The sequence below is a fragment of the Oncorhynchus tshawytscha genome, linkage group LG16 (assembly GCF_018296145.1).
Source record: "Oncorhynchus tshawytscha isolate Ot180627B linkage group LG16, Otsh_v2.0, whole genome shotgun sequence".
Taxonomy (NCBI): Eukaryota; Metazoa; Chordata; class Actinopteri; order Salmoniformes; family Salmonidae; genus Oncorhynchus; species Oncorhynchus tshawytscha.
In genome coordinates, this window is record NC_056444.1 from 15,150,401 (window position 1) to 15,162,572 (window position 12,172).

General features: G+C 42.3%; 1 protein-coding gene across 2 annotated transcripts; it reads left to right on the forward strand.

Moving 5' to 3' along the window:
- Positions 1 to 276: 276 nt before the first annotated feature.
- Positions 277 to 9,152, forward strand: ssr1 (signal sequence receptor, alpha). Of its 2 annotated transcripts, XM_024374342.2 has the most exons (9): positions 277 to 501; positions 3,234 to 3,367; positions 3,455 to 3,551; positions 3,887 to 4,149; positions 4,445 to 4,521; positions 4,662 to 4,740; positions 5,789 to 5,882; positions 7,405 to 7,419; positions 7,860 to 9,152. In XM_024374342.2, exons 1-9 carry the CDS (start codon positions 432 to 434, stop codon positions 7,925 to 7,927), a joined length of 897 nt encoding a protein of 298 aa, XP_024230110.1. In that variant the 5' UTR covers positions 277 to 431; the 3' UTR covers positions 7,928 to 9,152. The 2 variants fall into 2 exon arrangements, with proteins under 2 accessions (XP_024230110.1, XP_024230111.1); XM_024374343.2 differs by lacking the exon at positions 7,405 to 7,419 and having other exon boundaries at positions 286 to 501.
- Positions 9,153 to 12,172: the final 3,020 nt, after the last annotated feature.

Here is a 12,172-nt window from a genome sequence, read left to right on the forward strand (position 1 = left end):
CGATGCTGGGCCAATTGTGCGCCGCCCTATGGGACTCCCAATCCTGACTGGTTGTAATACAGCCTGGAATCAAACCAGGGTCTGTAGTGACACCTCTAGCACTGAGATGCATTGCCTTAGACCACTGCGCCACTCGGGTGGTAGTGGTGCCCCATCCTTTCAGGTTGATGGCCTGAGGTAGGACTAAATATATTTAAATAGTGGAATATTTTTTGGGGGTGAGTGTAGTGTTAGATGGTAGGGTATTTGTTTGTTTATTTATTTTTTCAATAAAAGTGTAAGGGAGTTGTACTCGAGTCTAGTAGGTGGCAGTAATGCAACGTTTATTGGACGTCAACCGCTGTTAAACCTAATCGAAGAAGAAGTAGCAGCTAGGCTTCAGGGAATCACTACGTTTCATAGTGAAGGAGGCTTACTGATTTCACATCAAAATGATGACATTTCTACCTAAACTGCTTTTGCTAGTATTACTAGCTTTCCCAGCAACGATTATCATGAAAGGTGAGTCTATCGAACTGGAATTAGGTTGACTAGCTGAATTGAAATAGCTTTGGTTATTACAGCTAACGTTAGCTTTATGGAAGGCCACTGTCTGACAGTGTCCCATGCGCATTTTGACATATGCAAATATTATTTTCTGCTAGTACGGCATTGTAACTACTGTCCTTCTCAAATAAGTTTTTATCGCTTTCGATACTGGCTACGTGTTTTAGTACCTATTCGTTTCAAATGTAATTTAATAGATTCTTGCTCAGTCAAAAGTGGAAGCTACGGTAACTACAGTAGGTAGACTGACGTGTCCTTACCAGCCAACCAGTCATTCATGTAGCCAGCTATCTCGGTTTACTAAATAAGTTGCTAATTTGTATCTACACCATCACCTAGTTAAGTTTATTTCTGTTGTGCTGATTGTCTGTTTAATCTAGCTAACAATCTGTACGTGTGCACTTTGGTGGAATGTGTCTAGCTAGTACTACTAGCTAGCAGTTAACGTTGTCGATAATGAACAAAATTAGAAACGCAACATTTTCAAAGGTTTCAATGAGTTAGTTAATATAAGGCAATAAGTCAATTGAAATACATTAAATTAGGCCCTAATCTATGGATTTCACATGGGAATACCGATATGCATCCGTTGGTCACATATACCTTTAAAAAACAGTAGGGAGGGCATGGCTCAGAACCAGTCAGTATCTGGTGTGACCACCATTTGCCTCATGCAGCGCGACACATCTCCTTCACTTAGATTTGATCAGGCTGTTGATTGTGGCCTGTGGAATGTTGTCCCACTTCATTGGCTGTGCTAAATTACTGGATATTGTTGGGAACTGGAACACTCGGTCTTAAATGTTGATACAGAGCATCCCAAACATGCTCAATGGGTGACATATCTGAGTATGCAGGCCATGGAAGAACTGCAACATTTTCAGCTTCCAGGAATTGTGTACAGTTCCTTGCGACATGGGGACGAGCCTTATCATTCTGAAACATGAGGTGATGGCGGCAGATGAATGCCATGACAATGGGCCTCAGGATCTCGTCACGGTATCTCTGTGCATTCAAATTGCCATCGATAAAATGCAATTGTGTTCGTTGTCCATAGCTTATGCCTGCCCATCCAATAACCATATTGCCACCAACGTTCACATAAGCAAACTGCTTGCCCACGCAACACCATACACGTGATCTGCGGTTGTGAGGCCAGTTGGACGTACTACCAAATTCTCTTAAACGAACAGTACGTTCTCTGGCGACAGCTCTGGTGGACGTTCCTGCAGTCAGCATGCCAATTGCACACTCCCTTAACTTGAGACATCTGTGTCGTTGGGTGACCCAATTGCACATTTTAGTTGCTTTTATTGTCCCTAGAGCAAGGTGCACCCGTGTAATGATTCTGCTGTTTCATGAGCTTCTTGATATGCCATATGCCACACCTGACAAATGGATGGATTATTTTGGCAAAGGAGAAATGCTCATTAACAGGGATGTAAATCAATTTGTGCACCAAATTTGAGAGAAATTAGCTTTTTCTGCCTTTGTGGACAAAAGTGGACCAACACTTTACATGTTGCATTTTAAAAAAAAAATTGTTCAGTATATTAATAGTCTGATTTAATCAACAAATTGGGTAGTCAGATTAAAAAGGTTAAAGGTACATATCTGGCTATGTTGACAAAATCACTATATATCCCATCGAGCCAAGAGGGGAAAGGCTGCCCGTTTTCACAGTTCCAAGACCAGTCAGAAACTTCCAGCTAACCCGGCGCCAATGACGCTGGTGCATCTCCAAACTGAACTTAAGTAGCAATGATATCCTTCGCCACCATTGTCTGACGACACGACAGATGGCTTGAACCAGTCATGACTATTCCACAAACAAATCATTTGTTTCTTTCTAGATAATGTCTTATTTACATGATTGTATAACTAGCAAAGGAGTTTTGAAGTTGAGGGTGCAGTATTTATGAAGTTTGGCAATGAGGATGAAAAGCTAGCATAGTTCAGCTAGTTTATCCAGGGAAAACAAACTCTGACAGAATATAGCTGGACGCACATGAACACTAGACTAATTCAGGACACCGATTATAGTTTTTATGCCCTGATATCAGGATCTGGCAGCAAAGTTTTAATTAAACGATGGAAACTAATACATCAGATGACAAATATTTGAGAGCGAATCCATATATAAACCCAAAATCAGCTGTGTTTGCCAATAGTAAAACTACTCTTAAAACGATGTTTGAGTGAACCTGAATCCAAAAAATGTATAGTGAAGTCGCTTCTAGACACTGTAGACTCCTCCTCTTCACCATTCTATGCCTAGTCATCATCTCCTGTCACTCAATTCACATCAAAAACCATGATTTCAACATGGGACAAGCAGCCCTCTATTTTTGTCAAAGCCTGAAAATCGTATCTGTTGTTCTGACATTGTAGCCAGCAGTGTTTTGCTTGAGTGGTTCAATGTTAGAAGCTTGCGATATGAGTAATTTGATAATTCAATGACTTTTGCTAGGCCTAAAACCTGTGACTGTAATGAACACAAGATTTGTTAAACCTCAGTTTTAGTCCCTTGTTAAGATATTCGCTATGTAGCTAAACGCCCTTGCTGCAGCCATGGTAGGTCTGGTGATGTGAACATGTGAACATGACTTCTCTAACTCAAGTTAGTTTTCACAAAATTTGATTTTGTGAGATTTTAAGTTTGATTTATTTCCTTACAATCAATGCAGGGCCATTGGTGGCAGCCCAGGATGCTACTGAGGACGAGGAGGCAGCTGATGAAGATGCTGTGGATGATGTTGACGTGAACGCAGAGGATGAGGATGACGAGGCCGAAGTTGAAGATGATGAAAATACGGAATTGGTAAGAGATTAGGCTACTTTTGTCTACCTCCCTAGGCTTTTTTTGTGTAAAAATAAACAAACGCAATGTCTCTTTTGTATATTTTAGACAGAAGAAAAAGAGGAAGAGGAGGAGGAAGCCGTAGGAGGAGATGTGAAAGCCTCCCCCAATGCTGACACCACCATCCTCTTCGTCAAGGGAGATGGTAGGAGAATGGGCACAGACTATGGCTCGTCTCAACATCTGCATGTTGAATTTTGCACATAATTTCCTCATGATTGTTTTGAACTGCTTGTTTTCACTTCAATTTTAAGACTGACTTGTATTTGTAGATGGGTTGACTTAGCTACGATGCTTAAGATACATGTTTCAACCTCATTTGTTGGTGCATTCATTGCACATTACACTGAACAAATGTCTGCTCAATTACTTGAATGAAAAGGAATTCATCTGATTCTGACAAGCCTGTGGGCTTCAAATTCACCTTAAAGCCACCACTCCTACTCTTCTGTTGCTCTTTCTCCTGTCTTTTTCCTTCAGACTTCCCAGCTAACGACATTGTGAAGTTCCTGATGGGCTTCACCAACAAAGGCAGCGACAACTTTGTGGTGGAGTCGCTGGACGCATCCTTCCGCTACCCGCAGGACTTCCAGTTTTACATCCAGAACTTCACAGCCCTGCAGCTGGGCATAGTGGTGCCTGCCGGGCGCCAGGCCACATTTGAGTACTCTTTCATCCCTGCCGAGCCCATGGGCGGGCGCCCCTTCGGCCTGGTTATCAACCTCAACTACAAGGACAGCAACGTAAGTGGGCCTCGGCTCTTGTCTGTGATTAGTCAGCCATTCTTGATTGGCAATCATTAGTGAAAAAGACTATCAAGAATGGTCATGGGTGTTGTTTTTCAGTTTCCTTTTTCTTGGCAAGTGTTGAGATATAACTTATAGCTGTGAAGCTTCTTTCATTCATTTTATATAGTGGTGTGTGGCTGACGTCTTTCCTTTGCTTGTGAGGTTGCACTTTCATATGAAATGGGGAAAGATGAATGATAGTTCACTAGCTGGAGGTGATATCTGAGCCTCTCCCTTCCGCCTCTCTCAGGGTAACTTGTTCCAGGATGCTGTGTTCAACCAGACAGTGACCATCACCGAGAGAGAGGACGGACTGGATGGAGAGACGTAAGTGAGACTAGATGGGCTAGCCCTGTGTTGGAAGACTTTCAGAAGGGCTAAATGAAACCACTCTATTGGGGATGGCTGCCAAACAAACAGCCGCCACACCAGGTGTCTTAACTCCTCTCTGTCTTCTGTATCTCTAGGATCTTCATGTATGTGTTCCTGTCTGGTTTGGGTCTGCTGGTGGTGGTAGGCCTTCATCAGCTGCTAGAGTCCAGAAAGGTAAAGCTACAAAGCCGACGCCACTGAATGCAGAAGAATAATAGATTAAAGCTGCGCTATGTAACTTTTTGGGTGACCTGACCAAATTCAGATAGAAATTAGTTGTAGTTCTGTCATTCTCATTGAAAGCAGGTCTAAGAAGCGGTAGATCTGTTGTATGTGCACTTTCTCTATGCTTCCCATTCTTAAGTTTTGTTTTTGCGTCTTCTACTTTCTGTTTTGAACACCAGCTGAAAATACAATATTTTTGGTTATGGTTAATGTATTTCACAGTGGTTTAGATGGTACAATGATTCTCAACACTAAACTTGCTTTTTTTGTCACTAACTGGAATTCCTTGAACTATTAGAATTTTAGCTACCATGAAGTTGCGGAGCTATTTCTGCGTAGTGCAACTTTTAAGCATATTTTTCCTTTGTGTGCTTTCCTCGTTTTTCCGAGAGTGATACGAAGACCGAAAGATATGTACTTTCGATAGCTTTGCTGAAGCAATGCACCATGACCTGATTTACATAGAATGTTGGTAGATGAGCAGTCCAGAGAGAGAGGAATTAGGAGATGCCTCTTCACATTCATCAGTGGGATTCTCCCAGTTCAGATGATTGTCAGTTGATGAGTCAATGTCCTTTTTTCAGGTTGAACACAGTGAGAGTCAGAAAAGGATTCGAGCTAGTACCACTACTTTTCTGAGGAACATGGAGGTAGATAGGGAAAGAGGCTTGTTCGGTTTTAGCTATTTTGTTGAAAAGCAAGAATGAGGGCAAAATGTATGTATGCTCCACCATCACTACTACTAGGAAATGAATTAAAGTATAAGGACTAGGGGAACAATGTTGAAAAGGGTGTGGAAGATGGGTTTTGGAGATTGTTTCAATGTTGTATTGATAAAGTTCAAGTGTAACCCACACTAGAACATTTCAGAAGACTGAGGGGGATAAAGAGTTAAAGACAATTTTAGGGTTTTGTTTATGTAGAAGTCTAGTGAGTATAAGTTTTGTGGCTTCCTCAACGGTTCGGTCACTCTTGTGTTCTCCCCCACCCCGTGCAGAGGAGGCGGCCAGCTGCCAAGGTGGAGATGGGCACTTCTAGCCACAATGATGTGGACATGAGCTGGATTCCCCAGGAGACCCTTAACCAGATCAGTAAGTCCTCACCACTCACTCATTCAACATTATGCTAGCTAGTAGCCACAGGGGAGCTAACTGTTTTATGCTAGCCATTAGCCACAGGACATTATGCTAGCTAGTAGCCATAGGGGAGCAAGCTGTTTGTTAGCCATTAGCCACAGGACATTATGCTAGCTAGTAACCATAGGGGAGCAAGCTGTTAATGCTAGCCATTAGCCACAGGTCATTATGCTAGCTAGTAACCATAGGGGAGCAAGCTGTTTATGCTAGCCATTAGCCACAGGTCATTGTGCTAGCTAGTAACCATAGGGGAGCAAGCTGTTTATGCTAGCCATTAGCCACAGGTCATTGTGCTAGCTAGTAACCATAGGGGAGCAAGCTGTTTATGCTAGCCATTAGCCACAGGTCATTGTGCTAGCTAGTAACCATAGGGGAGCAAGCTGTTTATGCTAGCCAGTAACCATAGGGGAGCAAGCTGTTTATGCTAGCAGGTCATTAGCCACAGGTCATTGTGCTAGCTAGTAACCATAGGGGAGCAAGCTGTTTATAGCATTAGCCACAGGTCCAGTAACCATAGGGGAGCAAGCTGTTTATGCTAGCCATTAGCCACAGGTCATTATGCTAGCTAGTAACCATAGGGGAGCAAGCTGTTTATGCTAGCCATTAGCCACAGGTCATTATGCTAGCTAGTAACCATAGGGGAGCAAGCTGTTTATGCTAGCCATTAGCCACAGGTCATTATGCTAGCTAGTAACCATAGGTCATTATGGGGAGCAAGCTGTTTATGCTAGCCATTAGCCACAGGTCATTGTGCTAGCTAGTAACCATAGGGGAGCAAGCTGTTTATAACCATTAGCCACAGGTCATTGTGCTAGCTAGGGAGCAAGCTGTTTATGCTAGCCATTAGCCACAGGTCATTGTGCTAGCTAGTAACCATAGGGGAGCAAGCTGTTTATGCTAGCCAGTAACCATAGGGGAGCAAGCTGTTTATGCTAGCCATTAGCCACAGGTCATTATGCTAGCTAGTAACCGTAGGGGAGCAAGCTGTTTATGCTAGCCATTAGCCACAGGTCATTATGCTAGCTAGTAACCATAGGGGAGCAAGCTGTTTATGCTAGCCATTAGCCACCGGGGTGCCAGCAACAGCTGAGCCTAGGTTACTAACAGTATAAAGTGAAATATATGGGTATATCTTAGATTGGGCTGCATGGATTTTTTTTTTTTTAAGCTACAGTGTCAAATGAAATGCTTTTAAGATGACTGAAGTGTAAGCACATCCTAGCTGCTATGCCCCGTCCTTGCTGTGGTCCTCTTTCTACAGCCTACATGCTCCTCTATTGTGCAATCCCCTCTAGTTCACCAACTGCTGTCAGCTTTGTAAGTTGCAATGTTTCCATAGATGCCTGTTGTCAACTTTGGGGATATTTAACTATTCTAGAATTCTCTCTGTTTGTCTGGTGTTTCAAAACTACCTGTTCTCTTTCTGGGCATGGGTTCATTCTCTTTTCTCTCTCTCCCTCTTTCCTTGCGTCTTCAGTGCAGAGTCGGCGAGGTGAGGCTTCCCTTTCTATCAGGAGTGAGCGGTAGTAGTTTAGCTAAATGTTAAGTTTGCTCTAGTTGTAGTCCTAAAGAACGCATCTTTTCGACTCAACAGTGAATTAAATTAGCATATTCAGAAGCACTGATATCTCAATCATTGATTCATGTTATTCTCTGTTGTAGCATCTATGGTCAGTCAATTGGCTATGGTCACTGACGTCAGTCCCTAGAGACACTCCTCATAGGTCTGAAAGGGTCAATTTGATATAGACCTCATCGCCATATTTGCTTATGTGGAGTTCTACCATAACTCATCCAATTCTTACAGATCTACAAGCTGCTAGGTGTTGATTGTAGAAAGTGCCTATGCAAAAAGAATCTGATGCAAAAAGTGACATCTAAAAAGGACACCACCTGCAAACCTTCCCTAAACCTCTCCTGTCGTTTCCCCAGACAAGGCTTCCCCCAGACGATCTCCCCGCAAGCGGACACAGAAGCGCTCTGCTGGTTCAGACGAGTGATGGGCCCCCACCGCCCAGTTCTGCCTGACGCAGCCATAGCGCCAAACTTGTCAGCCGGGGAGAGGCAACAGCCTTCTCTCACCACAAAATCTCTTCACAAGAGGCCGGTTTCTACCGCTAAACTAGACAATAAATACCAAACGGACCCATTTTTATTTTTTATTTTGTTGAGGTGTTATCACAGGTATTGTGATGAAGAAATGGTTTTGAGTAAGTTTTTGTGAAGATTAAAGTCCTGAAAGATGGAGGGGATATTAGAGCTAGGGAAATGATGGTGGGGGATGATACACTTCATGTTTTTTTCTTTTAGGTAATTTTTCGGTTGTGACTGTCTTTCATTTTTTTACCTGTGGATATCTTTTTGAGGCAGAATAGTTTGTTTTTGGTATCCCGGAGAGCCATGATTACACACACCTGGTCTGTAAAAATATATATATAATGTTTTGCACTGGTTAATATCTACACATTTGTGTTTCTGTCACATTGTTCTCTGCTGCTTCGTGGCACAGAGGATGGCCGGCTTCGAATCTTGTCATTTGAAGTGCACTGCGATGTTTGGCCATCTTTCACGGCTTGGATGATTCGGTGAAGACATGAGGACATGGTAAACGGTCTTTTGTCCTCAATGTGCCTGTAAAAAAAACTTTAAAAAACAAACATGTTTTGTGTCATTTACTGTAAATTTGCATTCTTTATATTCCAAGGCTTGATTTATTTAATTTACACCTATGAATTAAGTATTTAATTTTTAAATCTGAGGATCTGAATACAGCACTGGTGTGTGTGTGTGTATACTGATGAGTGCCCTGCAATGCTAATTTAGTTTCTTGACTTGTCTGGGATAATTACTTGTGTGTTTTACAGGCACAGTACATTTACTACTGTACCACAAGGCCCCCCCATTTCATAAACTTCTGAGAGGGGCTTTGGACTAACTGTTTGGCACTGACTGTCAAATAAAAAAAAAACCACATATTCGCTATTAAATCTTCCACTCCCCCCCAACCATCTTTCTGTTGTGTGATTCATGGAGCTTTTTAATGACCATTTGAGAATAGATGGATCCCCCAAAAAAAATCCCCCTCTGTATATGAACTTGTAATGAAAACATATTGTAGCAACAACAAAAAACAAACATTTTTACAGCGCAGTATGAATGTGTTCATTTTGGACACTGGTGCAGCTTGATGTAGAAAACAGAAAATTAAAGTGGAGATGTATGTGCTATGTCTTTATTTACTGCAGTGTGCACTAATACATATTTTGTCTTCACTCTTGCTGAACACAATGAATTAAGTAATTGATTTGTGTATAATGGGTAGAGCAATAACTGCACAGCCCGGGATTAAAACAAACAGCACTGTGCAGAAATTGCATTTAGTCAAACATAACCTTTTTAAAAGTTAAATGCGATGTCTGTATTGTAGTTTGTTTGAATCCTGGGCCAGTATCTACAAAGCATCTCAGAGTAGGAGTACTGATCTAGGATCTGACCAGATAATCTTATTCATTATTATCCTTAGAGATACACTACATGACCAAAAGCATGTGGACACCTGCTCCATGGGCATTAATATGGAGTTGGTCGCCTCTTTACTGCTATAACAGCCTCCACTCTTCTGGGAAGGCTTTCCACTAGATGTTGGAACATTGTTGAGGGGACTTATGTCCCTTCAGCCACGAGCCTTAGTGAGGTCGGGCACTGATGTTGGTGTGCCAATTCATCCCAAAGTTGTTTGATGGGGTTGAAGTCAGGGCCATTTGAGTTCTTCCACACCATTACTATTGAAAGTCAACTTTGGGTATGAAAAACGGTGCCACCTCTTTCTACATTTTCTAACACAAATGGGGTTTCATTCTGGTCATGACTGAAATATCTAGTTTGTCAGCTAATGGTGCTTTCAATACAACTGGGAAAACTAATTCAAATCATGACGTCAATCTTCAAGTCGGAAAGTCGGGAGCTCTAGAAAGAAGACAACGTTTCCAACTTAGCATTCCGAGTTGGAACAAAAACGTTCCCGTATATTTAAAAAAGAAATAAATTGCGTTCCCAGTTGTTTTGAACACACTGAAGTCGGAAGTCGTTGATTTCCGAGTTCCCAGTAGTTTTGAACTCAGCATGAACTAGCCACTGTAGCTAGCCAGTAACGCCTCCAGTAGCCCTGTGGATATCCCTTCAAATTAGTGGATACTGCTATTTCAGCCACACCTGTTGCTGACAGGTGTATAAAATTGAGCACACAGACATGCAATCTTCATAGACAAACATTGGCAGTAGAAAGGCCTTACTGAAGAGCTCAGTGACTTTCAACGGTGAACAAGTCAGTTCGTCAACTTTCTGTCCTGCTAGAACTTCCCCGGTCAGCTGTAAATGCTGTTATTGTGACATGGAAATGTCTAGAAGCAACAACAGCTCAGCCACACAAGCTCACAGAATGGGACTGCAGAGTTCTGAAGCGCATAGCATGTGAAAATAATCTGTCCTCGGTTGCAACACTCACTGCCGAGTTCCAAACTGCCTCTGGAAGTCAGCACAAGAACTGTTTGTCAGGCCGAGCAGCCGCACACAAGCCTAAGATCACCATGCGCAAAGTCAAGCGTCGGCGGGAGTGGTATAAAGCTCGCCGCCATTGGACTCTGGAGCAGTGGAAACATGTTCTCTGGAGTGATGAATCAAGCTTCAACATCTGGCAGTCCGAATCTGGGTTTGGCGGATGCCAATAAAACGCTACCTGCCCCAATGCATAGTGCCAACTGTGAAGTTTGGTGGAGGAGGAATAATGGTCTGGGGCTGTGTTTCATGGTTCAGACTAGGCCCCTTAGTTCCAGTAACACTACAACATGAAATTACATTTTAGACAATTCTGTGCTTCCAACTTTGTGGCAACAGTTTGTGGAAGGCCCTTTCCTTTTTCAGCATGTCTATGCCCCCATGCACAAAGTGAGGTCCATACAGAAATGGTTTGTTGAGATCAGTGTGGAAGAACTTGACTGGCCTGCACATAGCCCTGAACTCAACCTCATCGAACACCTTTGGTATATATTGGCACACCAACTGCAAACCAGGTCTAACCAGGCCTCTTGTGGCTGAATGGAAGCAAGTCCCCACAGCAATGTTCCAACATCTAGTGGAAAGCATTCCCAGAAGATTGGAGGCTGACCAACTCCATATTAATACCCATGTTTTTGGAATGAGATGTTTGATAAGAAGGTGTCCACATACTTTTGGTCATGTAGTGTATCTCTGGACTTGTGGAATAGTGTGCGTGTATGAAGTGAGTTGTGTATTTGCATATGTCTTGTCTGTATTTGAGAAATAAAGAGTCAATATGTACAACGTTTAATATACATTACATGACATCTACAGCACACAAGTATAAATTATGTATTCACAGGACCTGAGTTCGAGAACCTGGAGTATCCCTTTTGTTTATTTGATCGTCCGCAAGAAATCGTCCAAAGCTTCAGGTTAGAGGGTCGTTCCACGAAATGAGTTCCCTTCGCATGCCTTTGATAGTTTAAGTAGAAATTGTGCCTGTTATATTACAGTGTTTTACAATCGCTAGAACCCATTTCTCAATACTTAGGTCACTTTTTCAAAACTCTTCACACAGTTCTCCTAACCAACTTTCAGCTTGGCACAGCAGTTCATTTCACACCCAAAATGCACTAAAACTACCAAAACACTTCATACATGTCTCAAATCAACTCATTCTTCCATAACACTAGCAAAGGCTGTCACCCAACAAGCACACTTTGTCACTCATAAAACAATGACCTAAACAACAGGTAGCATTACACAATGTTTTCATTACAAAACAAGAATGACACCTCTCTACTGTTTAGAATTCACTGCAGTATATGTTACAGGAATGTATCAGACATGATGCAATATGCTTCAATATGTTTTATGTCATTTTTTGGCATTGAATGATTCCAAAATCAAGAATTTGTATATACACCATCTACAGATACAGATACAGTAGCAATGCTAGTCAACCCTGTCTTCTGCATTTAGCCACAGGTTCTCATCCACATCACATCTTATGTCATCTTGGGCAATACACCTAGGAAATAATATTTTGGCATGCCTGGTCCATCCCGGGCAATCTTCTGCAGATATGTTCAGGCATCCAGCGTTCATTGTGTCCAGGAGGGACATTTGATCATGTGGATGGTGGTCATAAACCTTAAATTCCTCTATGGGTTTGAGGAATGGAGAGTAAGGTGGGAGGAAAAGTG